The 25,987-nt window shown below is 36.9% G+C and overlaps 3 protein-coding genes across 3 annotated transcripts; 1 reads left to right on the top strand and 2 right to left on the bottom strand.

Annotated features, from left to right (window-relative positions):
- Positions 1–1,667: 1,667 nt before the first annotated feature.
- Positions 1,668–17,616, top strand: LOC115630743 (lipase 3). The gene is made up of 5 exons (XM_030527396.1): positions 1,668–1,895; positions 13,021–13,198; positions 13,266–13,627; positions 13,715–13,873; positions 16,981–17,616. Exons 1-5 carry the CDS (start codon positions 1,668–1,670, stop codon positions 17,614–17,616), a joined length of 1,563 nt encoding a protein of 520 aa, XP_030383256.1.
- A 922-nt stretch (positions 17,617–18,538) lies between these two features.
- On the bottom strand, positions 18,539–19,201 carry LOC115630742 (C-type lectin 37Db-like). The gene is made up of 2 exons (XM_030527395.1): positions 19,085–19,201; positions 18,539–19,024 (listed from the first exon to the last, which is right to left on the bottom strand). The coding sequence occupies exons 1-2, from the start codon at positions 19,199–19,201 to the stop codon at positions 18,539–18,541; spliced, it is 603 nt and encodes a 200-aa protein (XP_030383255.1).
- A 1,197-nt stretch (positions 19,202–20,398) lies between these two features.
- Positions 20,399–21,054, bottom strand: LOC115630740 (C-type lectin 6-like). Its single transcript, XM_030527394.1, has 2 exons — positions 20,938–21,054; positions 20,399–20,878 (listed from the first exon to the last, which is right to left on the bottom strand). The coding sequence occupies exons 1-2, from the start codon at positions 21,052–21,054 to the stop codon at positions 20,399–20,401; spliced, it is 597 nt and encodes a 198-aa protein (XP_030383254.1).
- Between the last annotated feature and the right edge of the window lie 4,933 nt (positions 21,055–25,987).

The raw sequence follows: 25,987 nt of genomic DNA, 5'->3' as shown, positions 1-25,987 counted from the left end.
TTGAAAAATGGAAAAATAATTACATAAAGATTCCGGTTTTATAGAATGACATTCGATAATATAAGCTTACCGTTTGGCATTTTACAATTAATGTATAAATAAGGCAATTGTATCTAGTGGACAAGTTCGATGTGGGTGACACTTCAAGTTGGTTGGTTGTACAGGCCACTCAGCGTTGGACTGAATTCACTCCATTATTAAGGTCTCCTGTACTTTGTCACTCTAGGTCTATTAACCCATTATGATGCCGGAATATGAGTTAACATAAATAAAACCCAGCTGGTAGGTTTTACAAGCTGGATTTGGCTTCATAGAATGCTTGGCCCGGTTTCTGGTGCAGTTCTTCGCTGGAGCTTCTATCTCTAACCGAACCAAGCTCTTTTCATAGTGACCTTATATAGTCCTATATATCCCACAAGCGAACTAGGGCCGTATGTATTTAGAGTAAGAGAGAACCATGTCTTATTGGTATCGGATTTTAATGGAGCTTATGGCAATCAGTTGCGATGAAAAGATTACGAAAGGAAAGGAATCAGCTATTTAGCCCAGCTTCAATATACGTTATAGCTTATTATGTACTGATATATTTCAATAAGAATATCAGTAGAAATAAAGGCACAAAAAAATTAAATAAATCAGGAAAAACAAGTAGAGAAGCTAAGGTCGGGTGACCCGACTTTGAAATACTCTGTACATATGTGTAGAATAATTATGCGTGTATGTGTATGTTTGTGTGTGTCTGAGTATGAACACATTTTCTGCGTATTCACATAAGGCATCTTGGACTTAAAATTTGATGTTCTTAGGTCTTATAGTCTCCGAGATATAAGCGATTATACGAACGGCGTTACGGAAAAACCCCATTATCGGGGAAGTGAGTGGGAAAATCAAAAAAATAAAACAAACTAGCATAAGGCATCTTTGTGCAAAGTTTGGTGCCTCTAGCTCGTAAAGTCTCTGAGATCCAGGTGTTCATACGGACGGACAGACAGACAGGGCTAGATCGACTCGTCTTGTCATGCTACACAAGAATATATATACTTTGTGGGGTCTGCCACGCCAGGCAGAACCTGTTACATTTTTCAGCTCGCGTACATAGTATAATAACCCTATCAACATAATTTGCAGTTCTTATATCAATTCGAGATAATATCATAGCATCCACCAAAGCAACCGCATCCACATGGGAAGCACGAACATGATCCACAAAGACGAACATGTTCGTTTCAAGCTCGGATCAGTTGACTTCATAGACAAAGCACGAACTTCAGACAGTTGAGTATCGAACCTCAAACGAGACGGTTGCAAGCTCCAACGAAAAATAAAATAAATATAAAATTAGAGTCCTCGCCCGGCCTACCACGCGCAGTTGTAAAAAAACGTTTCTTAAACCTAAAGCAAAAGAACAAATGCTGCCAAAAGATTGCCAAACGGATAATTAAATCGTCTTAAAGAATGCAAATTCAATAAATTGCAAAAAAAGAGAAGCAAAACGCAAAGTAAATTTGAAGAAAAAAGTTACGAAAAAAGTGCAGAAAAAGCAACGGGGCAGACAAAACGTAACCGTTACGCTTAACTGCAAGCAACTGTTGCATTGCCACACTTGTTGCCAACTCTCAGTGTGTGTGTGTCTTTAGTTTGTGTGTGTGCGTTTGTGTGTGTGTGAAATGCTGCACAGCTGTCGTCGCTGGTGCCTTGGCCTTTGGCCAACTTCGCTGCTGCTGCTGCAGTTTTTTGGCAATGCCGACGCCTTTACGATACTCTCGCCCTTCAGCTACACCTCGCTGAGCTTTAAGAATCTGCTGAATAGCGTGCTGCTCTCCAGCAATGCCAACCTGGCGGGCGGCGGTCGCAACCTGAAGTCCGATGTGCTAGAGGATGCATCGCTGATAACGGTAAGTGGACAAGAACTGGCGCGTAACGGCCGCAAAGTAACCCAACCCAGCCTAGCTCAACCCAGCCCAGCCCAGCCACTTGCCCAATACACAGTCTAACGGAGAGACAGATGGACAGACAGTCAGGCAGTCATTTAACTCAAGTTGTTAGCATTGACATTTTTTGTTGCTTGCGCTGTCGCTTACCGGCTTTGGTGCTCTGCTCGCGCGGTGCGCTTTGGCCAACAACTTTATCTCTCATTATATTTTGTGTTAGACACAACTTTTCTATGTCAAATAAATTTACACTTTTCACTGCGCGCCTCTTCGCTGCTGCGCTTCAAAAGAAAGTTTGTTATTTTTTGTACATTTTTTCTGCTACCATTCGTTCTGCAGTTCATTGACTTTGGCATTGATTTATGCTGTTACAAACACACACACACACACACACACACTCACTCACTCACTGACTGACTGACTTTGGGGCTAATAAGGTTTTATCACGAGAGCTTGCCGGCTAGAATTTATTGGTTATTACTGCCATTGCCACTGCAATTGCCACCGGCAATAAAAAGTTTCTTGGCATTCGGTGGTCATTGCGGTTTGTCAGCCCAACGGGTGCAGTTTTTAATGGAATTGGGTCACACTCGTCGCGCCGGCTTTTTCAAAACCATTTTTATGACAGCTAATAGGTTTTTTCATTTTTTATTTGGGAGCCAAGCCGAAAGGTTGGTCTGGAGAGCCATAAAAATGCTAACACTTTTTTTCGCATATTTTTTGCAGTTCCTTTATTAGCCGTAGCTTCATTAGCTTCATTAGCTTAATTGCTTGCATGGACTTACAAATTCATTAGCTTGTATATTAAAACTATTAAGCTTTCAGCTTCATACGGAAATGTGTGGAAATGAGCTCTTAAAGGGAAAAAGTTAATCAAATAAAATTTGAAATTAATCGATTTCTGAAATATCAGAAAAAGCTAGATACAATTCATAAGAAAATCAACTATATGATTTCAGTTTAATTTTTTATTAACTTTAGATATACTAATTGAAATGTGTAACTTAGTGTTATTTGAGACTGCTCGTTGCCCTTTATGCCTTAACCTTAACTTCTTAGCTTTTGAAAAACTGTCCACTCAAGCAAACTAATTTTCTTGAAATATTGTAAATTGCTCCAATCTTTCATCAATCTAACAGTGCTTCTATCTCGCTTTTCATTAAATTCCAACCATCTGTATTTTCATGAAAAAAGATATTAAAGATATTTTTTTATTATTATTCTATTATAATAGTTAAATGAATATGACATCATTGATAAATACATTAAATCCAAATTACCTTTTCGTAAGTCAAAAGAAAAGAATTGTATAATAGTTACGCAATAATAATGCGTTCTTAAGTTATTCGACAATTCTGTTCTATTAAACAATAAGTATTTATAAAAACAACTTATTGGCAACTCATAATAAAATGACAATCCCTGGAAAATATCAACACCTCCGTTATCTGATACTATGTGTGAGCAGCGATAGAGTTTCCCATTTCCTACTACATTCTAGCTCCTTAAAATCTGGCGACAAAATAATAAGAAATATAGCTTTTATTTTGGAAAGACATCTGAAATTAAATTAATAGATTTATCAATTACTTTATTTGGAATTAGTTCAGTGCTAACCTACTAGTTGGGCATTTGCTGAACTAGGAAATTAGTACCGGTATTAATAAGGTTTCTCAATTGCCTTGGAACTTAAGGTGCTCGTCAACTAAATGTATTGCCCTTTACATTTACTTCACACAACAATGAGAAACCAAATATTTTGTATACAAGACTGAATCACAGCACAGAATTCATAAAAAGTCTCTCGACTGAGTCCAACCTTGATGGGCATTACGTTGACATAATTCACGCGCCCGCAATTAGATCGGCATTATCAATATCATCAGTTCGCAGTGCACGTACCGTATTGTTACACAATTTCTTGTATAAAACGAAAACTGATCACAGCATTTGCATTTAAAGTCCATAATGTAGCACAACAAATAAATTCACACAGTTTTGTGAATTACAGCCTGACTTACAAAAAAGAGTAGCACGGTGGCTCAGAATCGTTTCGAAGTTTTAAAATAATTACGTGAATTCAAGGGAATTACTGTTTGAATTCAAATTTTTGTTCGTAACAAGATTTCAGTGGGAATCAGGTTAATAGGAATCAGGAACGTAAAGGCAACGTTTGGATTTGATATTAATTTGGCAGTAATCGCTGTTTTCAATAGCTCGACAAAAAGGCCCTAGTTTGAATCGTTTTCTGGAAATTCTTTAGAGTATTAAATGGCATGCAAGAAAAGGAGAAAGGAAGCATAATTAAATTATTATTAAATGGGAATAAAAAGACAATGCTATTATAATATAAGTTTACCTTTAAACTTTTCGGCTCTCTTCTTGAGCCTCTCTGAGGTGCCCCGAAAAAAAGTAAAGTAAATGGTAATTATTTCATAATATCATTATGGGGCTGCCTTCTACTGAACTTTCTGGCAGACAGAACTCCATTTCGGTATTCCGGCTGCTCTATTGATGAGAAGTTGGCTGACGGACCCAATAAGGGATCCTTCAACACCTATTTCTGTTGAAGGAGAACACTATGTCTCTGACCACTATCAGGAAATGCTCCTTGATGTCGATTACGAATCCGCTTTTATTTTTAACACTGGAGAGGGGCAGGACCTGCGCTTATAACTATAAGGCGTGCTGGGCTTCTCTAAAAATCTATCTAGAGTCTTAAGTAAAAACGAAGACAGGCTGACAGGCCTTAAGTCTTTTGGTGATGAGTAACAGTTGTTTTTCAAACGTTTTTTAAGTAATTGTCCTTTAAAATTTCCAATTAATATAATGCAAGTATTTTAGTGCAGTCCCTATGTAGGAATTAAAATAACTAATAATCGTTGTTTGTGTATTAAAATACTGAAAAACTAATGCATTTTCCAATTTTGGCCAATAAATTTGGCTGCTAAACCACTATGCACAGGTAACCAAGGGTACGAGAAATCTGAAATAAAAACCAAGGGAGCTAATAAATAGTTACCACATATGCACGAAGGTGGGGTCAGCGCTAAATCATGCTAACGACTAAAAAAAAAAACTGTGAATGAAGAAGCAGAAAAGAAGACGTCAAACAAATCACAGGCGAAAATTGACTAAACAAATACATACCTATATATATAATTCATATAGACGAATAAGCTAAGGCCATCAAAACTGAAGAAAATAAAAAAGAAACGATTAACAAGAGAGGCGCACAAGAAATTGCAAAATAGAAGTGTAAAAAAATTATTCAGCCATGAGTTGAAGGTGTGCTCTCCCCTAGGGGGTGAGTGGCATTATTTACTTGCATATGCATGTCCATACATACGAGTACATACGAATACGAATATATGTGAATATGTTAGTTTGTCTGCCCAACGTAACGTAACGTTCGTAATTTATGCGATTTACGTGATTTTTGTGAGCAAACGCGAGCAATTCCTGTTATGCATGCGACTCATTGGCCTGGCCAAGCCAAAACCCAAAACCCAAAACATTGTCAGCAGCTCCAGTTCCAGCACTAGCGCATTGTCAACGATTTGTCAAGCACGAAGAAAAATATACGATAAGCTAAGAAATAAAGAGAGAAAGAGCATAAATGTGGCTTATGCAAAGTCATGGGCTGTCGTTCAAATGCGTTCAATGGCTGCAAAATAAAAACACAAAATGGTCTGCGTTCATTTCGTGTTTTATCTTTGTCGACGCGTGTCTGTCTCTGCAATGTAACAAACTATTCAACAATTTCTGCACGTTGCCAATTGCATAATCGCCAAAGACAGTGAGGGCGCGAGAGGTGAGTGTGGGGGACGCCAGTTGGTTGTTAAGACAAAGTGGCCTTTTATAGCAATGGCCAGCAACAATAACAAATTGAAATTGTCAACGGCACACAATAATCAACATGCAATTAGGCTAACCTGTCGTAGTAGTTTGAATTCCTCTAAGCCCCCCTCCCTTCCCGGGGTGGTCCACCATGAGTGACTTTGAAATATGGGTTAGCAGTTGTTGTCTAGCCTGTCCACTATTTTGCCCGTCTTCGGCAACCTGGTCGCGTACGAGGGGCACGGCTGCCCAGCATTTAACGTGTCTAACCAAGCACCAAGCCGCTGCCTTTGTCGCACAAAGAAAGCCCTGGCTTTGTGCGCCGGCAACAATAAGGAAATGGGCTTTGTTGTGCTGCACTCGCTTCTCTCTTCACTCTTTGTGCAAAGCCTTTTATTTTTTTTTTTTTTTGTTTTGTGTTCGTTTTGGCACAAAAAAGGTTGATTTAATTTGAATTTAAAGATTTCCGCATTTTTTTTTGGAATGCTCAAGTTTTGGGGGAATTTCGGAATTGGATCGATTACGTAGCACCGTAATAGTTGGCAAAAAGACTAAAGACTCAGCTTAAATACATATATAGATGGGGTGCCTTGATAAGCCGATTTTAGGTCGGTCTTAGATTTTATTTCATCTGTGTTAAATAGTAACTTATGCGAGAATTTCAGTGCCGCCGTTTTTTAACCTTAAATAGTTCATCTAATGCTTAAGACAAACAGTAAGTAGATAATTTTGGTAATATTTAGATATTTACTTACGTTTTAGCGAGTGCACCATAGCAATGATTTTTATAGCCTGTACCCAAAGGGTGAAAGGCTATACTAGTTTTGTGCGCATGTATGTAACACACAGAAGGAAGCGTGGCTGACCCCTCAAATGATAGGTCAATTCTGAAGAAAGTTATAGCCATAAGTAAAATCGCTGCTCATGCGCTGCCTGCAGCTCTGTCGGCAGCTGCTGTTGTTGTTGCTGCTTTGGTTCAACTTTGTGCTGCATACATACACGCATATAAACACGCATAGGTACGTGATGTAAATGTATGCTGTTAAAACTGAACATAAACATGTATTCTAATTTAATTTAATTAATTCATTCATTCATTCATTTTTTTTAATAATTTAATTTTTTTTTAATTTTTCTTTTTTGTAGAGAGTACAGGCTATTTCACTGTCGGGCTTGCTCGACTGTAGCGTTCTCTCTTGTTATAGCCAGTACCCAAAGGGTGAAAGGCTATACTAGTTTTGTGCGCATGTATGTAACACACAGAAGGAGGCGTGGCAGACCCCACAAAGTATATATATTCTTGATCAGGATGAGAAGCCGAGTGGATATAGCCTTGTCCGTCCGTCCGTCCGCCCGTCTGTCCGTCCGTCTGTCTGTCCGTCTGTCTGTCCGTCTGTCTGTCTGTCCGTCTGTCTGTCCGTATGAACGCAAGGATCTCAGAAAGTATAAGAGCTAGAATAACCAAACTTGGTTTCCATATTCTCCTAAGACCGAGAAAGTACGAGTTTGATTTTTTTTCGATGCACCCCCCCACTCCCCCGCAATTCGTGTTTTTTCTTATAACCTCCGTAATTCTCGGAATTTTGAAATCATTTTGGTAGGTACATCCAGTTAGTACTAATGTGTCCGTGTGCCAAATTTCATCATGATAGGTCAATTCTGAAGAAAGTTATAGCCATAAATAAAATCGCTGCTCATGCGCTGCCTGCAGCTCTGTCGGCAGCGCTGCCCGCAGCTGTTGTTGTTGTTGCTGCTTTGGTTCAACTTTGTACTGCATACATACACGCATATAAACACACATAGGTACGTGATGTAAATGTATGCTGTTAAAACTGAACATAACCATGTATCCTAATTTAATTTAATTAATTAATTCATTCATTCATTTTTTTTAATAATTTAATTTTTTTAAAATTTTTTTTTTTTAATTTTTTTTTGTGGAGAGTACAGGCTATTTTACTGTCGGGCTTGCTCGACTGTAGCGTTCTATCTTGTTTTTTTAATGATAATTTTTCTGTAATTATTTTTTAGCTCAAAACTGTACTATAGGACTTCGCCTCGGCTCATTGTTTAAGGATATATATAAATGTAGTCAAAATTATAACTTGAGTTTTATTTTTGATAAAAAGAAATAAAACTTCGACAATATTCATTATTTTATGAGTTTTCTTGTTTTACTCAAAAATAATGATTATTGATTGAGTTGTAATAAGTTGGAATATAATTATTATATTGTAAGAGAATGAATAACAAGTAAAAAAGGTAAAGTCGGGTGTCCCGACATTGAAATACTCTGTACTCTGTTTACAATAATTATAGAAAATAAAAAAAATTAAGAAAATTAAAAAAAAAATGTTGATCGATTTTTACAGTACATGCTTACAGTACATGCTTTCAAGTAATTGATTTATAATACGAGTTCCGTCGTTGTTGTTAATACTCATTTACAGAATAAGTATTTAAACCGAAAAGTAATGTGTTAGTACCATTAACGTAAATAATGCACTTCTAGGCACAATTGATAATTTTCTCTGTCCATATAATAATCGATAAATGCTGATTAGTGTCTTCAGTTATTAGCAAGATCCATGGCTTTGTTAGAAAGATATAATTTGTAAACAAATGTCCAGTTGCTTTTACTCTAGTCATAAAACTAAAATAGCGTTTAATAACGTTTCATTGTCTTTTTGTTAGCTGCACATTATATGAATATAAAGTCAATGAATGAAATAAATATTAGCAGAATTGATTCAATAAACTTAAAAGAATGCAAATTGGTCACCTTACTTCCTATCTTGCATACATTTATCAAAGTTATTCAATTTTTTTTTAATTTGTATTAACAAACTGCTCTAGTTTCCAACCTCAACGGAAGTTCAAATGTGATTAACCTTTAGTATAAGCTGCTTAAAATTAAATTGATGTCGAATCAAATAAAGTGGCCAGCAACTCAAAAACTTGGCCAAAAAGTTTCAACTTCAATTTGAAACCTGCAAACTGGTTTTTGGGTTGGGGTCGGGTCGCTCGCACACTCATCCATTCAGTCAGTCAGCCAATCAGTCAGGCGCTCAATCGACGGCTTTAGTTATCTATAATATGATGATTGGTTTTGAATACGAGAGAAGTCAATATCAAGGTCAATTACAAAACGATCATGATGATGATGATGATGATGATGTAGTGATGATGTTGGTGATGGCTATCAATTAAAACAAAAGTGTTTTGTGTTTCCTTGTGGCGAGCCGCAAACGGTGGCTGCTTTGACAAATCAAAGTGGCTGGCAGCCAAATGTGTTTTATGCAAATGAGGAGCGCGGTCCAAACGACAAATAAACAAACGTTGACATTAAAATAATTTGCATTGAGATTACAAAAACGGACAGAGAGCCCGCGACAGACAAATGAAGGCCCAGCAATGTGCAATGTGCAGTGCGAGCTGCCAATTAGTGTGTACACGAACCAACGACTTAGCAGCGACACAAACACCTGAATAAGCAAATTAGTGGGTCATGATGAACATTATAATCGAAACATGGGACCACAGTCGCCCCCTTCCAGCACAGCTATTCACACGACTCTCATGTAGGTGCTAATAAAGTTTGTGCGGGTTGGGCCGAGTCGGCAAATGTAAAATATTGAAGACCAGTTAGCAAAACAGTAAAAGCCATAAAAATGAAACTCAGCCAAACAAACGAACAACACAGACATAAATGGGAGGTGAAAAATAATTACTAAAGCAACAAATAATATATATCTCACATTGGCATAGGTCGAGAGATATATGGTTTGTTTATTTAATTACAGTTTGCTGGCTTCATTGTTTTTCGCATTAGTTGGGACTATTTTTTTGTGACTGACCAATAAATGTTTTCAATTTTTTCCTATGTTCGCCACTTTGATGAATCGTGCACAATTTTTAATTGAAAATTTGTCGTCCTAAAGTGAAATAAATTATTTTACTGTGCACTTTCTGATTGCTGTTTGACAAATTGTAATAATTTTTTTCAACCGTGCTTAATTGGTACAACTTTATCGTATTTTGCCAGCTACTCTTTCAACACAAAGTTTTATTGCAGTTATGTACTTTTTTCGAAAATATTGCAAAAGCCGTTTTACATAGATAGGGTTATGTAACAGAGTTGATATAGAGTCGAATTTTTTTGTTTTATAAATCTGAAATAAACACGCTAGCAAATTAAATTATTGTATTTCAAAATACAGTGAGCATTGAACAATTTTTGTTGGTGCTTCGGAAAAAAAGCAACAATTACGAGTATTTGCATCTGCTTCTATAATAATATGGATAGTAAAGTTCAGAAGTTGTGACGGATTTCTCTTAATGAAACGAATCGAGTGTATTCGATGGTTGGTCAGCATTTCTATCTATGCATAGTAAACTATGCACCATAGCTAGGGTGGGAAATTTTGCATTACAATATATCAACTATCGACTTAAAGATCTTAGATCGTCCACAAAACAGTTTCAGTTTAGTTAAAATAAAGTGAAAAGTTTCATTTCAAGTAACTAATTTCTTTGGCAAAAAGGCAAGTTTCTTGCAAAATATATGCATACTATACTATGTTGTTGGTCTCCTTCCATTCATTTTATTTCTCATCATTAACATTACGTATCTACGTAATACGGCAATAAAAGTGAAAGCAACAACCAGAAGTCATCTCTTCTGGGCTTTCTTTCATAATCAGGGCTTAGGCTTAGGTTTATTTTAGGCTATACTATAGTTCTGATATTTTATAATTGAATCTGTGTTTGTTTCACAAACCGAAACAAACAAACTGATTTAGCAGACTAGATGAATTAAATTTATCAATGTGTTGGTAGATAATGTTATTTTGAATGCAACCAAAAGCAAATTTTTCCAAGGCTTGTAAGTAAAATTTGTGTGGAATCAAGTTTTTCTGTTAATCATAAATATAAATTTACAAAACAATTTTTATTTCACAATAAAAAATCGTTAGGAATTTCAGTTTCTTTGAATGTATATGCCACTAAATAAATTTTAAATAAAAATTGTTGTTGTTTGAATTAATTACAATATGAGACCTTCGCTAACAATTGTTTAACTAAATAACGTTTATTTCGAATAAAAGAATCGTTTATTTGTTTTAATTAATCCGAAGAGTATTTCCATCTACAAATTGTAATTCAAAGCATTAATACAAGAAACTGTGCAAACATTTGCTTCCACTTGTGGCTAATTTGCAAAACTGGGCCCACAATACACTAACTTGGGAACAAGTTAGCCTTCATCGAAACCCATCGAGTGCGGACACTTTCAATAACACTTCACTAACACGTTTCCTGAAGAATATTCATATTAAAATATTTGCTCACAGCTCGTGGCCACTTGATTGTCAAACCAAACGCATTTAACTGGCTAATAAAATGAAAAACGCTTTTGCTAAAAAAATAAATAACAATGTGGCTCGTTGCATTTTTTATAGCCAAACAGTTGGCTGCCATTTACGTGTGGGTTTCAGCATCTTGCCACATTTCGTAACTGGGCAAGCCCAGAGTATGCCGCAGCGTACAAACAACAAAAACGCTCAAGATGCGCGCGATAAAGCAGAAATGCTGCAACTTTGTCGGCATCTTGGCTTAAGTAAATATTAGCTGGGGTTGTGCCATTTTGACAAGCCAAAAAGTGTGTCAAGCCTTGGCGCAAAATATCTAAGAAAAAGAAAAACAAAAGTTATTTCAACTTGAAGCCACGCACAGGCCACAAAAATTTGCAGGCTGCTGAAAGCTGCAAGAAGGGGCTAGGCCTGTGGGAGACATACATTTTGTATTCTTGGCTAACACCAGCTTTACAAAATTGCATAAGCGATGCAAGGAAATATACGAAATATATATACATATACATCTATATATAAATATACTTTATATAGTTTACTCGTGTGTACATAAAATTGTTGGGGAGGAAAAGTATTCCACTGGTTTACTTTGCCGTATCGTTTCCTCATGTTGGCCAACCAGCCGGCAAGTTGGCTTGCAACAAGCTACTTTTTATTTTGTATTTGTTGTTGGTACATGCGGCTATTCGCTGCCAAGGTTAATTAAAATGCCAGACAGTCGACGCCGCCGAATAAATGTGCTTTTCGATTTGTGCAATACAAAGCTAGTTGCTGTGCGTGTTTATAATTTTTTCTGTTCGGTTTCTTTCTTTTTTTGTCCAAACATACCCACTGGCAGGGTGCACAAACCCTATTATGTAATTCCTTGCTGTTGTACAATTTGACGATTGTACTTATCAAAATGCTCACGAACAATATTGACAACCGATTCACCCACCACCCATCCACCTACCCGGAAAATGTTTTACTGATTCATGTGCGTGGCCACAGTGCGTATGCGTGATACGTGATAGTTTTGCTGAAGACATAAGAATCTATCTGTGATTTAATGGCGTCACAGCAACAACTATAACTATACATATATGTAATTGCAGAATAGTTTTATCTGATCAGCTTGGCTATATCATTTTATGTGAGTTCTATTACAGTTTTTTATTGTTGGTGTCAATAAAGAAATTCTAAAATAATTATGTGCACACGCGCTGTTGCGGCTTTGTCAACTTTGCATTTTAATTAGAAGGGTAATTAAATGAGCAATCAAATTATTGTATAGGTAGGTAGCCAAGTGCTTAGAAATGAATAGTAAATGAACACCCTCTCTGTCAGATTCATGTACAACTTTTCATCAACCAATCCACTTCCTCAAAATTTTTTAAGTTTACGATTTGTAATTTGATGATTTACATTAAATGTACTCTTATTTAGTGGTTAACAATTTATATTTTTGGCGACAGTAGCTTATGTATTGTGTTTTGTAGGTTGATTTGCTTCTTTTTTGTATTATAAGGTTTTTCAATTAAATACATAATTCAGTTAGTCAATATTTGTAAGTTATCGAACTATTGCCATCTGAATAAATAAATTAAAGTTCACAAACCAAGTGTGATTTGTTATTTTGTAGTTCGTTGGATGGCAGGCACATATATATATAGGCAGTTATGCAAATTGAAAAAGCTTCAAAGCGACTGCAGTCCCTTTTTTATGCCACCGAACGAGAAGTCAATTTCACACTGCCGTGATTTGCACTTACACTTTCGCATTCATCGGCATTATACACTGACACCTACAGCTTCCTACCAAAATAAAAAGAAAACATACTCGTACGAAAAAATGAAAACAACTCACTTTTAAGGGATTTTCTCTCTGTGCATTCGCAGCCGAAATTAATACGCAAATATGGCTATCCATCGGAGACGCACACGGTGGTGACCAAAGATGGCTATATACTGGAAATGCATCGCATACCAAAGAAGGGCGCCCAACCAGTGCTCCTGATGCATGGCATATTGGATACATCGGCGACATGGGTGCTCATGGGTCCCAAGTCCGGTTTGGGTGAGACTAACGCCTGAGAAGCAATTTCTATTTGTGTTGATGCTGAATTCGATATTCTATATTGCAGGCTATATGCTGTCCGATTTGGGCTACGATGTCTGGATGGGGAATTCGCGAGGTAATCGCTACTCGAAGAATCACACAAGTCTGAATAGCGACTATCAAGAGTTCTGGGACTTCACCTTTCATGAGATGGGGAAATACGATCTGCCCGCCAATATCGACTATATACTGAGCAAGACGGGCTACGAGCAACTACACTATATCGGCCACTCACAAGGCACGGCTATATTCTGGGTGCTGTGCTCCGAACAGCCCGCATACACCCAAAAAATAACATCGATGCATGCTCTGGCCCCCATCGCCTATATACACGACATGAAGAGTCCGTTGTTTCGCACGCTGGTTCTGTTCCTCGATTTCCTTACTGTGAGTGTGTATGTGTGTGTGTGTGTGCGTTTGTGTTGATGCCTTTCCTCACATTCTTGTTTACATGTTTGTCTGTGTACTTTACAGGCTGCCACACGCATGCTGCGCATCACGGAATTCATGCCGAACACGAAATTCCTGGTGGACCACAGCCAGGTCGTGTGCCACGACAACGCCATGACGCAGGACGTCTGCTCGAATATCCTGTTTTTGGTCGCCGGCTACAATTCGGAGCAGCTGAATAAGGTTCGTTCGTCGCATTTTTGCGTGATTTTCAGCCAAGGATTTTATCGATTTGCCATTTCAACTGCCTGTCTGTTTGCTCATGCGATTGTCTTCATTAAGTTGCACTTAATTAAGCCACCTATTTGGCCCGATGAAGTGAGTGTCTGTGTGTGAGTGTATGTGTGTGTGTGTGTGTGTGTGTGTGTGTGTGCGTGCATGCATGAGGTACGTGCGTATCCTGTCTGTCTGCCTATGTGTCCGAGGACTTTAGTGTTTAGTTGTGTCCTGAGCTGCGCAGGGGCTTATGTAAAACCGCTCAGACACAAATCGTAATTTAGACTTGGGTTTTGGGTATTTGCATTAAAATTGGCAATGCAATCTTAACTCAAACTCTGCTTGAACATAGAGTCTATATAAAAAGAAATTATCTTTGCATTTTTATTATTTTATTTATATTAAATTGGACGCTTCAATATTATTACCTTCTATTTATTACATAATAAATGGAACAATACTTGAATAAAGGGTTGGTTAATTGTTATTTTTGAGACCATATTGTTGATCTAGTAGATTAAAAATTCAATAATTATGCATTATAAATATATTTTATTTAAAAGGCAATTATTTTGAGAGGCAGTTTCTAGTTCTATGTAAATATTTGTTTTCAAATCAGTAGAGAAACAGATCCATTGGTTTTTTTGCTTCTAAGAAATTTTTTATATCAAAAACAAGAAAGGAATGCTAAAGTCAAGTAGGCTCAACTTAAAATACCTTGTAGCTCCCACCAAAAAGGAAAATTTGTAATTAATTTTAAAAAATGATATTAATTAAATTATTTTATTATTAAATTAAATACAAATTATTCAATACATATATACAAAAGTGGAGACATGTTTACATACATTTACATAGAATCGTATGTATCCAAAAAAAAAAAAAAACGCACAAACTCGTCCTTTCTCGGACTTAGGAGAATCTGGATACCAAGTTTGGTTATTCTTGCTCTTGTACTTGCTGAGATTCTTGCGTTCATACAGACGAACGGACAGACGGACATGGCTATATCGACTCGACTTGTCAATCTGATCCAGAATATATATACTTTGTGAGGTCTGCCACGCCTCCTTCTGTATGTTACATGTCCACTCGCACGAAACTAATATACCCTTTTACCCTTTGGGTACAGGACATAACAATTAACGGACAATTAAGGAAATTGTAAAGTGAAATTTTAATTCTAAAGAATTGAGGAGATTTAATAAAAATATATGTATCAAGAAATGTTTTCTTATGTATATTAGTTCTGATACTCGAAACGCAAGTAATTAAATCGATCTATATTTTCGGGCTTCTGGTAATTGTTTGATTTGTTATTGCCGTGTGCTACGAGAACATTTATTAGCTTTCAAGAAACTATACATTAACACTCTGTTTTTCAATTACTGACGTCCCATTAAAACATTTCAACACGTAATTTGCAAATAGTTTGTAATATTATTTAATATATTGAAAAGGTATATTATAATTTTTTAAGTACAACCTTTCTTTACAAAATATGATGGGTATTTTTGTCCTCCTCTAAATAAAATGTTAATATCTATTAATCGATTTGTGATCAATATATATTTACAAATGTTTGGTTTCTTATATGCTCCATAAACTTATAAGTTCTATGTGGCCAACTTAAAGTAGAAAAAATAATTCGTACCGAAAATTCCCCTATAAAAGCCCCGAATTAACTTAAAATTATGGAACACAAATTACAGGCAACGAACCCTAAATGCCCGCCGTTAAACGAAGCAGTCGGCTCGAGGGAGCGTATCAGCGGGTTATGCTAACTAAATGAAATTGGCATTGATGTCAATGCTGGTACACAGCTTGTTGCTGTCTTTGTTGTTGCTGTTATTGTTGTTGATGTTATTGTTGTTGCTGTTATTGTTGTTTCTATCTTGTTGGTACGCTGAAAATTTGGCATAATTATGTTACACAAAACGAGCATCTCGCGCTACACAGAGAAGAAACAATATTAGAGATGAGCATTAGTCTGTCAGACTAAAGATATGTTATAGCCTTATAAAGTATACTTATAACGAAATTGTTAATAACTGTTTAGCTGATATATTAATAAGTAGGGCAGCTAAAGTCGGATGTCCCGACTTAGAAATACGCTGTACAGATGTGTAGAATAATTATGCGTGTATGTCTCGTGTGCCTGTGCAAAGCAGTAACAACAACAACAGTTGCGGGCCAAGCGGTAGATACATGGCTATAACTTCCTGTTAAATCGGAATATCATTATGAAACTTGGCATACAGGCTCATAATAACCAACTGGAAGTATTTCTCAATGATTGCGGTGGGGAGGGGGGAGGGAGGAAAATTCCAAAATACACATTTTGCGTATTCGCAAAAGGCATCTTGGGCTTCAAATTGATGTCCCTTGGTGTTATAGTCTCCGAGATATAGGTGATTATACGAATGGAAAATCGGGAAAACCCCCATAGGTGGCAAGTGGGGGGGGGGGGGGGGGAATCAAAAAAACAAAACAAACTCGTATAGAATACACACATAAGGCATCTTTGTGCAAAATTTGGTGCCTCCAACTCTTATTGTCTCTGAGATCCAGGTGTTCAAACGGACGGACAGACAGACAGGTATAGATCGACTCGTCTCGTCATGGTGATCAAGAATATATACACTTTGTGGGGTCTGCCACGCCTCCTTCTGTGTGTTCCATGTACACTCGCACAAAACTAATATACCCCTTTACCCTTTGGATACAGGGTACAAAAATAGGACAGACACGAAATATTGCTCATCTCTAATGGAATTGAGGCCTGTGTCTGACCTTAGAGGGCCGCACCTGCTCTTGCTGTGTGTTAATATTTGTATGTGTGTGTGTGCGTGTGTGTGCTGGCATATGAGTTGTTTTCGTCGTTACACTTCAGCGACAGAGAACGTTGTTGTTCATGGGGTGCATTGTGTGGGTCGATGGCTGCAACACGCGCCGTATACTTAACATGACACCATATGCATAATTCATTGTGGCAATTTGTTGCAGTGACAATTACCTAATTGCAAGTTTATTGTACTAATGAGCCCTCTTCTCGCCACCTCTCGCTCCCATAGACAATGCTGCCCGTAATGCTGAGTCACACGCCCTCGGGCGCTTCAATCAAGCAGCTCGAACACTTTGGCCAACTGATGAAGTCGGGACATTTTCGTAAATTCGATCGCGGCTACTTGCGCAATCAGCTGGAATATAATCGCATGACACCACCAGATTACGATCTCTCTCGCGTCAAGGTACCAGTGGCGCTCTATTATTCAGTCAATGATCTACTCGTATCCACCACAGGCGTCGATCGCCTGGCTCGCGAGTTGCCCAATGTGATTGACAAGTATTTGGTGCCCATGGAACGCTTCAATCATCTCGACTTTCTATGGGCTATAGACGTCAAGCCCTTGGTGTACAATCGTTTGGTGCGTAACATACGACGCGTGGAGAACCACAAGGCGAAACTGACGGCAAACTTGGCCAGTTTTCTGGCCATGCAGCAACAACTACAACTGCAGCTGCAACGTCAGCAGCTGCAGCAACAAATGCAGCAACAGCAACAAAACCAAATACAGCTCTTGGAGCTGACTACGACAACGACCACGTTGCCCACAATTATCACCACAGCAGCTGAGGAGGTCGAGGCAAACACAGAGACCGTTGCTCGCACAGAAATTTTGGAGAGCACCTCCGAAATGACAACGTGATGGGCAGCTGCCTTATCGCTTTAATTCATTCAACATTGAGAACAATTTATTCTTCGTGTGCGAGAATCGAAATGAGCGCAATTATTTCCATATGACTGTGATGACATTTTTAACAATATACACATACTTCTATATGTACTTGTATGTATGTGCCGCGCGCCTGTGCTACCCTCCCTCCCCATAAATGTATCTGGCTGCATATCCTTCGCATATTAACTCAGGCACGCCTGCAATGCAGCCGAAAGCAGCAATTGAAAAACTATATTCAATAACACTTTATTTCTCTTGCTATATACAGTGGTCGCCCCATTTAGTTTATGTACAGAGATAATGATAATTAATTATAGAGTTAAACAAAGCTCAGAAGTTTTTCTTTCTCTTAATTACTTTACAACAAACATCATCCAATTACAGTAAAGCAAATAAAATAAATAGAGTTTTCAAGTCTCTTTAGAAATAACTATATTTTCGAGAGCACAAAAACAAAATCTATTTTACAAAATATCCTGAATGTACACACATAAGTTTTACACCTTTTAAGAGCACGATTTCAACAATTTGAAATTTAAATGGCAATATCTTAAATAGTAACTGCACAAAAACTCTATCTTAACTTTAAAAAAGTATGCCGAGCTCTGATTTTTTTTTTTTGCAAGTTTGGTTATTGCAGCATTTGAATTCTCATTTAAAAAACTTCTGCCTTCTAAGCGACCACTGTACTTAATTATCGCGTTTGCTATATACATATATATGTACATACATACTACTTATATATGGCCGCTCTCTGCTTCAGCTTTCGACATTTTATTTATATGCAATCTGTTACTGCTACTTATGTGTACAAATTTATGATTAAATCTTTAATGTAAATGTTAATGTTTAATAAAACTATGTTAAGATGAGACGCCATAATGCATTTTAACTACAGTTCGTCCAACTTTTGAAAGTTTTCACCACAAGTACGTTGAATAGAAGCACAATAATAGGGCAGTGCTGACAATTTGAGAGAAATCTGCACCTCATTCATGCTCTCTCTCCTGCCCAAAATTGGGTGTTCGCACACAACTTTAGCTTGTTCCTCGCAGACAAAGTCATGATAACTAAGACTATCAGCTTGTGTAACCTTAGCCGCGGCAACGCATTGTTGAAACCAATAGTTTGGCTCTCCGGGGCCCCACAGAGTATAACGCATAGGCTGCTTTGTGTGCTCGACAATAAAATTGCGGGTATTATCCAAGTCGGTTATACCTATCCATATGGATTCATCCCACCAGCGTGGATGCACAGTAAGAACCACACCCTTTTCTTCCAAATAGTTAGTCAATAAATCCACTTCCTGTTGGTCCTCGAACACAACGAGATGTGCATTAAGCTGCCGACACTTTCGTTCCGCTCTTAGCCAATCCGTCTACAAATCACAATTTGTTCATTAGTTCACCACAATGAAATGATTAAGTTCTACACTTACCTTTTGAGTGAAAACATAATAGCACTTTTTTCCAATTTGCACAAACTTATTGGGACATTTTGCCAAAGTCATGCTAAGTAGTATTACAATACTCAGAGCGCTCAAAGCCGACCTCATTATCGTACAAAGACTCTGGGCTTACTAACTCATAATGGATTTTTGAACTAAGAGTATATATGTATAATATGGTTTTATATTTCCATGTTTCTCAATTCTTATCTATCATGCTTGCAAATTTTGAAATAACGAAAGCGCAATAATTATATTTCTAAAAGCGTGTACAGCGAATGTAGGGTAAATCAAAATATTATGATATAAAAAAATATTTGGAAAACAGTCAATTTATGTGCCTCCTGAATTGATTTTCGTGGTAATGCCTGGGATATATTTTATTTGAATGAAATGGAAAGGAGCCTAGCTGTAAAACCAATGCGCTCAGTATCATATAAATATTACATTTCCATCATGTATTCTGAATTCTATACCAAGCTATGAAAAGTTATCGATGTAGAACAATGGCGGGACAGCAACACCTCTTTTCAGCTTGTCATCTAAAAATTCTACTAACCTACACTCTTCAGCTCAAACAAAATTTGCAGAATTCCGACCCCAAAAAGTATATATATTCTGAATCAGCATGACGAGAGAAATCGATCTAGACATGGCCGTCCGTCCGTCTGTCTGCTTGTCCGTCTGGATGAACGCAAGGATCTCAGAAACTATAAAAGCTAGAATAACCAAAGTTGGTATCCAGATTCTCCTAAGACCGAAAAGGACGAGCTTATTTTATTTTTTGGAATATCCCCCTCCCTGTCCACATTTCAAAAGCTACATTAACCAAACTTTGCACACATAATTTCTATATTATTCTCTGTTTCTTTCAAATTTCATCTAAATCAGCTAATTCTAAAAAAAGTTATTAGCGAAACAATTTCACTCCGGTACTACGCCCACAAGCTGCAGCATCAAGTTCGCCCTTCTTCTTCCTTTTGCTTCTTCGGTCGGAAGCTTACCTGGGTACAGGGTATTTCACTGTCGGGCTTGCTCGACAGTAGCGTTCTCTCTTGTTAAGAATTTTCATTTGAGAAAGTTCTACGTTCTGAGCGACCACTGTAGTTAATTGTCGTGTTTACTATATACATATATACATACTACTTGTATATGACCGCTCTCTGCTTCAGCTTTCGACATTTTATTTATATGCAATCCGTTAGGGCTAAGTGTACGCATGTGCGCAAATTTACGATTAAATTTTTAATGTAAATGTTAATGTTTAATAAAACTGATAATATGCGACGCAAGACTGGATTTTTACTACAGCGCGTCCAACTTTTGAAAGTTTTTACCACAAGAACGTTGAATAGCAGCACAATAATAGGGCAGTTCTGACAATTTGAGGGAAATCGGCACCTCTTTCAAGCGATCTCTGCTGCCCAGTATTGGATGCTCGCACACAACATTTGCATGTTCCTCGCAGCGAAAGGTATGATACAAAAGCTTGTCAGCTGGTGTGGCCTTAGCCGCTACAACACATTGTTGAATCGAATAGTTTGGCTCTCCGGGGCCCCACATAGTGTAAGACATAGGCTGATTTGTGTGCTCGACAATAAAATTGCGGGTCTTATCCAAGTCGGTTATACCCATCCACAGGGATTCATGCCACAGCAACTGCGTGCTAGTTAAATTCTTGTCATTCAGATAGCTTGTCAATAATTCCACTTCCTGTTGGTCCTCGAACACAACGAGATGTGCATTAAGCTGCCGACACTTTCGTTCCGCTCTTAACCAATCCGTCTACAAATTACAATTTGTTAATTAGTTCACCACAAAAAATGATCAAGTTCTACACTTACCTCTCGATTGAAAACATAATAACATTTATTTCCAATTTGCGTAAATTTGCTGGGACATTTTGCCAATGCCGTGCTAAGCAATATTATAATGCTCAGAATGCTCAAAGTCACTTTCATTATCGTACAATGATTTTCGCTTTACTGAATCGTGAGGCATAATTGAATTGATATTTATACTCGTACACGCCGATTGCTGATTGTTTTGTTGGTGTATATTTTAGAATTATTTTCATTCTTATCTATCAAGCTTGAACATTATTTTAATAATACAAGTATTATATTATGCATATCCATTAATCAATTTGTAAAATTTTAAAGTTTTTGCCTAAGTGCTACGCTATACCAATGAATAAATGTTCGTCATTACCTTAATAACATTGGAATCTACTTGTATAGCTTCTATTTGTTACCCCCAATTATACTTCCTGCACAAAGAAAGTATTCTGTTGAGATTTAGCTATGAAATTGATGGGTTAAATATTATATAAATATCCCCTAATATACCATATATCAAATTCTGGCCGTCATACCAAAATGTTTTTTTTTTTTTCAATATCAATATTATTAAATATTATTAGTAGTCCAATATATATCTATCTATGTATATGTATAAAACCGTTTGTCCCGACTGATTACTTGTACAACGCACAGTCCAAACGGTAAAAGCTAGGAAGCTGAAGTTTGGACTCAAGTATCCCTTCATAGGTGGACGGCTTAGGAAAATTCTAGCTCAATTTGTGTATGAAAAATTTTCATTTTTCCACCAATTAACTTTTTATAATCAATGAAAGAATACAAAACAAAAAAAACAGCATACTTGATTTTTTTTAATTTTTCTTGGAGCTCTAATTATTGGTGTTTTAAATTAATCTACTAGAGATTAGAAGATCGAGTTAATAACATAACTAACTAACAATTTAAAAAAATTCCGAAATAAGTTTTTCACCTCACAGATGCAGCATCAATAAATAACAAACAACGCTAAATATCAAACAGTTGGGGGCACATATCCTGTGTATACTCACAGGATTAGAGATGGGCATAGTCGGTGCGTTTTGTTCGTGGCACAATGCGTTGACACGAGTACCGTGTTTCATGTTCCGATTTCGTGCGTGGTCGTAATGAGTCAATAAGGCATGAAGAGACTCAAACGTGAAAAATGCGATAAAATCAAAAACAACACCAAAATATAACTTTAAATTAGGAAATACTCCAATAACTATTTCACTTGTTTGCACATTGTCTATTTTTAAACGTTTAGTTATGCATATTTATTGTATTGTTGAAAAAAAAAAATTATTTTGGTGGAAAGCGCACATCTACAAAATAACAATGTTAATGTTAGCTACAACTAGACTATCATTTACACATGCTTAAAACAAGAATGGAATGCTAAACTCGAGCAGGCTCAACTTTTAACTACCCTATACCTCCCACCAAAAATGAAAAAATTAAAGAAAAAAATGTTGAAATTATTTTAAACAAGAAAATAAATAATAATAAGCTCAACTCTTAAATACCCTGTACCTCCCACCAAAAATGAAAAAATAAATGTTTTTAATAATTAAAAAAATATATATTAATTAAATGATTTAATTAAATTAAAGACATGTTCATGTACAGTTTCAACAGCATATGTACATTTACATCAGAATCGTGTCTCTGCGTGTATGTATGCAGCTCAAACTTGAACCAAAGCAGCAACAACAACAACAGCTGCGGGCACAGCCGCAGGCAGAGCTTCGGCTGAGATTATGTTTATCGCTATAACTTCCTTCAGAATTGACCTATCATGATGAAAGTTGGCATACTTACTCATAATCGCTAAGTGGAGGTATTTGGAAAGCTTTAAATATACAAGTATTAACGCATGTTTGGATTGCCATTTTATTAAGACAGTACCAAAAGGGTGAAAGGGTATACTAGTTTTGTGCGCATGTATTTAACACACAGAAGGAGGCGTGGCATATATATTCTTGATCAGGGTGACAAGCCGAGTCGATATAGCCATGTCCGTCCGTCCGTCTGCCCGTCTGTCTGTCCGTCTGTCAGTATGAGCGCACGGATCTCAGAAGGTACAAGAGCTAGAATAACCAAACTCGGTATCCAGATTCCCATAAGCCCTAGGCAGGTCAAGTTTATTTTTTTATTTTGATACACCCCCCCACTCCCCCGCAATTCGTGTTTTTTTCCATAACTCCCGTAGTTCTTGGAATTTTGAACTAAAATTAGACACATAATCCCGTTAGTGATTATGTGTCTGTATGCCAAGTTTAATCATTCTGAAGAAAGTTATAGCCATAAGTAAAATCGCTGCTCATGCGCTGCCTGCAGCTCTGTCGGCAGCGCTGACCGCTGCTGTTGCTGCTTTGGTTCAACTTTGTGCTACATACATACACGCATATAAACACGCATAGGTACGTGATGTAAACGTATGCTGTTAAAACTGAACATAAACATGTATTCTCATTTAATTTAATTAATTAATTCATTCATTCATTTTTTTTTAATAATTTAATTTTTAAAAAAAATTTTTTTTTTTTAATTTTTTTTTTTTTTTAATTTTTCTTTTTTGTGGAGAGTACAGGCTATTTTACTGTCGGGCTTGCTCGACTGTAGCGTTCTATCTTGTTTTTTAATAATTTCAATATTATCATTTTAAAAAAAAAATTTTTTTTAATTTTTTTATTCATTTTTTTTTTTTGGTGGGTGGTACAGGGTATTTAAGATTATAGCTTGGTCGACCTTAGCATTCTTTTCTTGTTTTTATTTTAGAGATATTTACTGGCGCCTCGAGGGTTTACATAATACTGTTTTTATTAAGAGTTAACTGCTTTACTAATTCTAATGAGTCAACAAAAAAAATATTTTATTTAATTATGTATCTGGTGAAGCAAAATACAGTACGCGCATAAAATTATGCTACAAATCATTTTTATCAAGACATCAAACAGCGCAAAGGCGCGCTACGAAATATTAATGACAGCTTACGTAAATATATAGTATAGTACTATAAGTAACATCAATAAATTGACGGCCAAGTTTTATAGAACGGCACATGAAATTGAATGGAAACCGCAGTTAATTCATTAGGCAAGTCAGCTTTTCTGTTGCCCAAAGCACAGACCGCACATTAAAGTGGCAAACAGCGCGATGCTTAATTGCAACTTAAAACGCAACTCGTTTTTGGATGAAACTTTATCCTGCGCACGGCAACCACAGCGAAGGAGCGACAGTAGCAGCAGGAACAGCAGGGCCTGCGGCAGTTGTGCATTTCAGCGACAAGTTTAAGCCGCATTGCAAATGAATTGCTCGGTATTTGTCGTCGCCAGGCAACCCCGAGCCCCCAACCGTCGCACAGTTGTGTGGTCGCCGCAAAGTGCAATTTTCATGGCAGAGTAAGAAAAACGAGACACTTGCGTCTTGCGGGCATAAGTAACGAAGAAAAACGACAGCAAAAGACAGAAAAATTGCAATATATTGATGGCATGTAAACGGTAAGCAAACTTACAGCGCGTACTGTTGCTAAATAAACAAGTAAACAAGCATTGCATTGCCAGCCGACTGCTGGCCTGCCTGCCGCCTGCCTGACTGGCCTGCATAAAGACTCACCTGCCGGCGGCACTGTCTGCTGGCGGGAAATGAAAAATGTTGTCTATGGTAGAGCACGAAAACTGTGCAACTCTGTTTATACTACTATACAACTGCCTAACTGTATGTGCGTTCATTTCATCAATACTTTGTAACGGTTAAGCCGAAATTGCGCTTTTGTTTATTGAGCATTGGTGAACACGGTACTTTATTTTTGTCGCGTTTTTAAAGGCGCACCTTTTCTGCTTGCCAGCTAAATGCACAGAATGCATGTGCTTTAAACCTTGCCCTGCATAATTCTGACAACTGCATCAACAACAAAACTTAAGTGTGTGAATTCGCATTGAAACGCATGGCCTGACACAAATTTAACGTTAATTAAAGATTCAGTTGCCGCAGAGGAAGCTGCTAGTCAAACAGAACTGTTTCCTCTGCTAGTGCTGCCGCCTTAGCTTTAATTCCTATCTGACTAATTTAGCTATTTCTCACAAAATAAATTCATTTTAAAAAAGAATATGATTGTTTTAATTCCAAATTCCATAGTCTTTCAATTCACAAATCATTTTCATTTGAATTTTTTATTAAATAGCCAAGTGGTTATAATTAAAAAATTGTTTTAAAAGAATGAAATAAGATTGTGTACCCCAAAATACAATAATTCAAGTCAGCTCTACTTAAACATTTAAAACAAAATTATTTAAATTAAAAACAAAGTGAAGAAAAATATAAAAAATAAACTTGTTTTATGTTTCTTTAAATCGAAACCCTTTGAACACAATTTTCATATAACTACTTATCTGTGTAACCATTTATAGTGGGTTTGAAATTATTGATTTTTGGATTGTAGTACTCAGAATGGTCCTCTGCAAGGTTTTCGCCGAGATAAAGTACTCGTACTCGATGCTCTCCATTTGTTGCTGACAAAGGTGAATAGCTTGATTTTTACGATTGTCTCAATGTTTTTCGGCCTTCTTCGAATGCGTTCATGTTGCTTCACAGCGGTTGCAAATCATAGTAGTAGTATTCGAAGTATAAGCCAGATTGCTACATCAGTTGTGTAAGGTTGATTTCTGCCGAGTTCGCCAAAGTTTTTGGAAATATTAACAGCAGTGTCCAAAAAAATGGATTTGTGCTCTGTGTCAGTCATAGTCGAGTCCATTCTTTTCGTGAGCAACCTAACTATATAAACTAATCACTAATTTATTTTAGCTGTTCTTCTATGTATAATAGGTAACAACTTGTGTGTTGCATATTTCGTCAATTGCATGTTGCTACTTTTACTTTGACACTTTGTTCTACTATGTTCTACGAATATTGTAGGTCCAAAACTACGTTAAGGTATTATCCACTCATTAGCAGAAATCAGATGATGTGATAATTGATTTGAAATTGTAAAATTCCTAAAAAGGTTAAAAATAAATAGTTTGGTAGCCATAGGTTTTAGTTTCCGATTCTGAAG

This window comes from Scaptodrosophila lebanonensis, unplaced genomic scaffold (genome assembly GCF_003285725.1).
Source record: "Scaptodrosophila lebanonensis strain 11010-0011.00,11010-0021.00 unplaced genomic scaffold, SlebRS2 tig00001410-arrow-pilon, whole genome shotgun sequence".
Classification (NCBI taxonomy): Eukaryota; Metazoa; Arthropoda; class Insecta; order Diptera; family Drosophilidae; genus Scaptodrosophila; species Scaptodrosophila lebanonensis.
The sequence above is the reverse complement of the archived record's forward strand: the minus strand, read 5'-3'. Positions and strand labels throughout refer to the sequence as shown.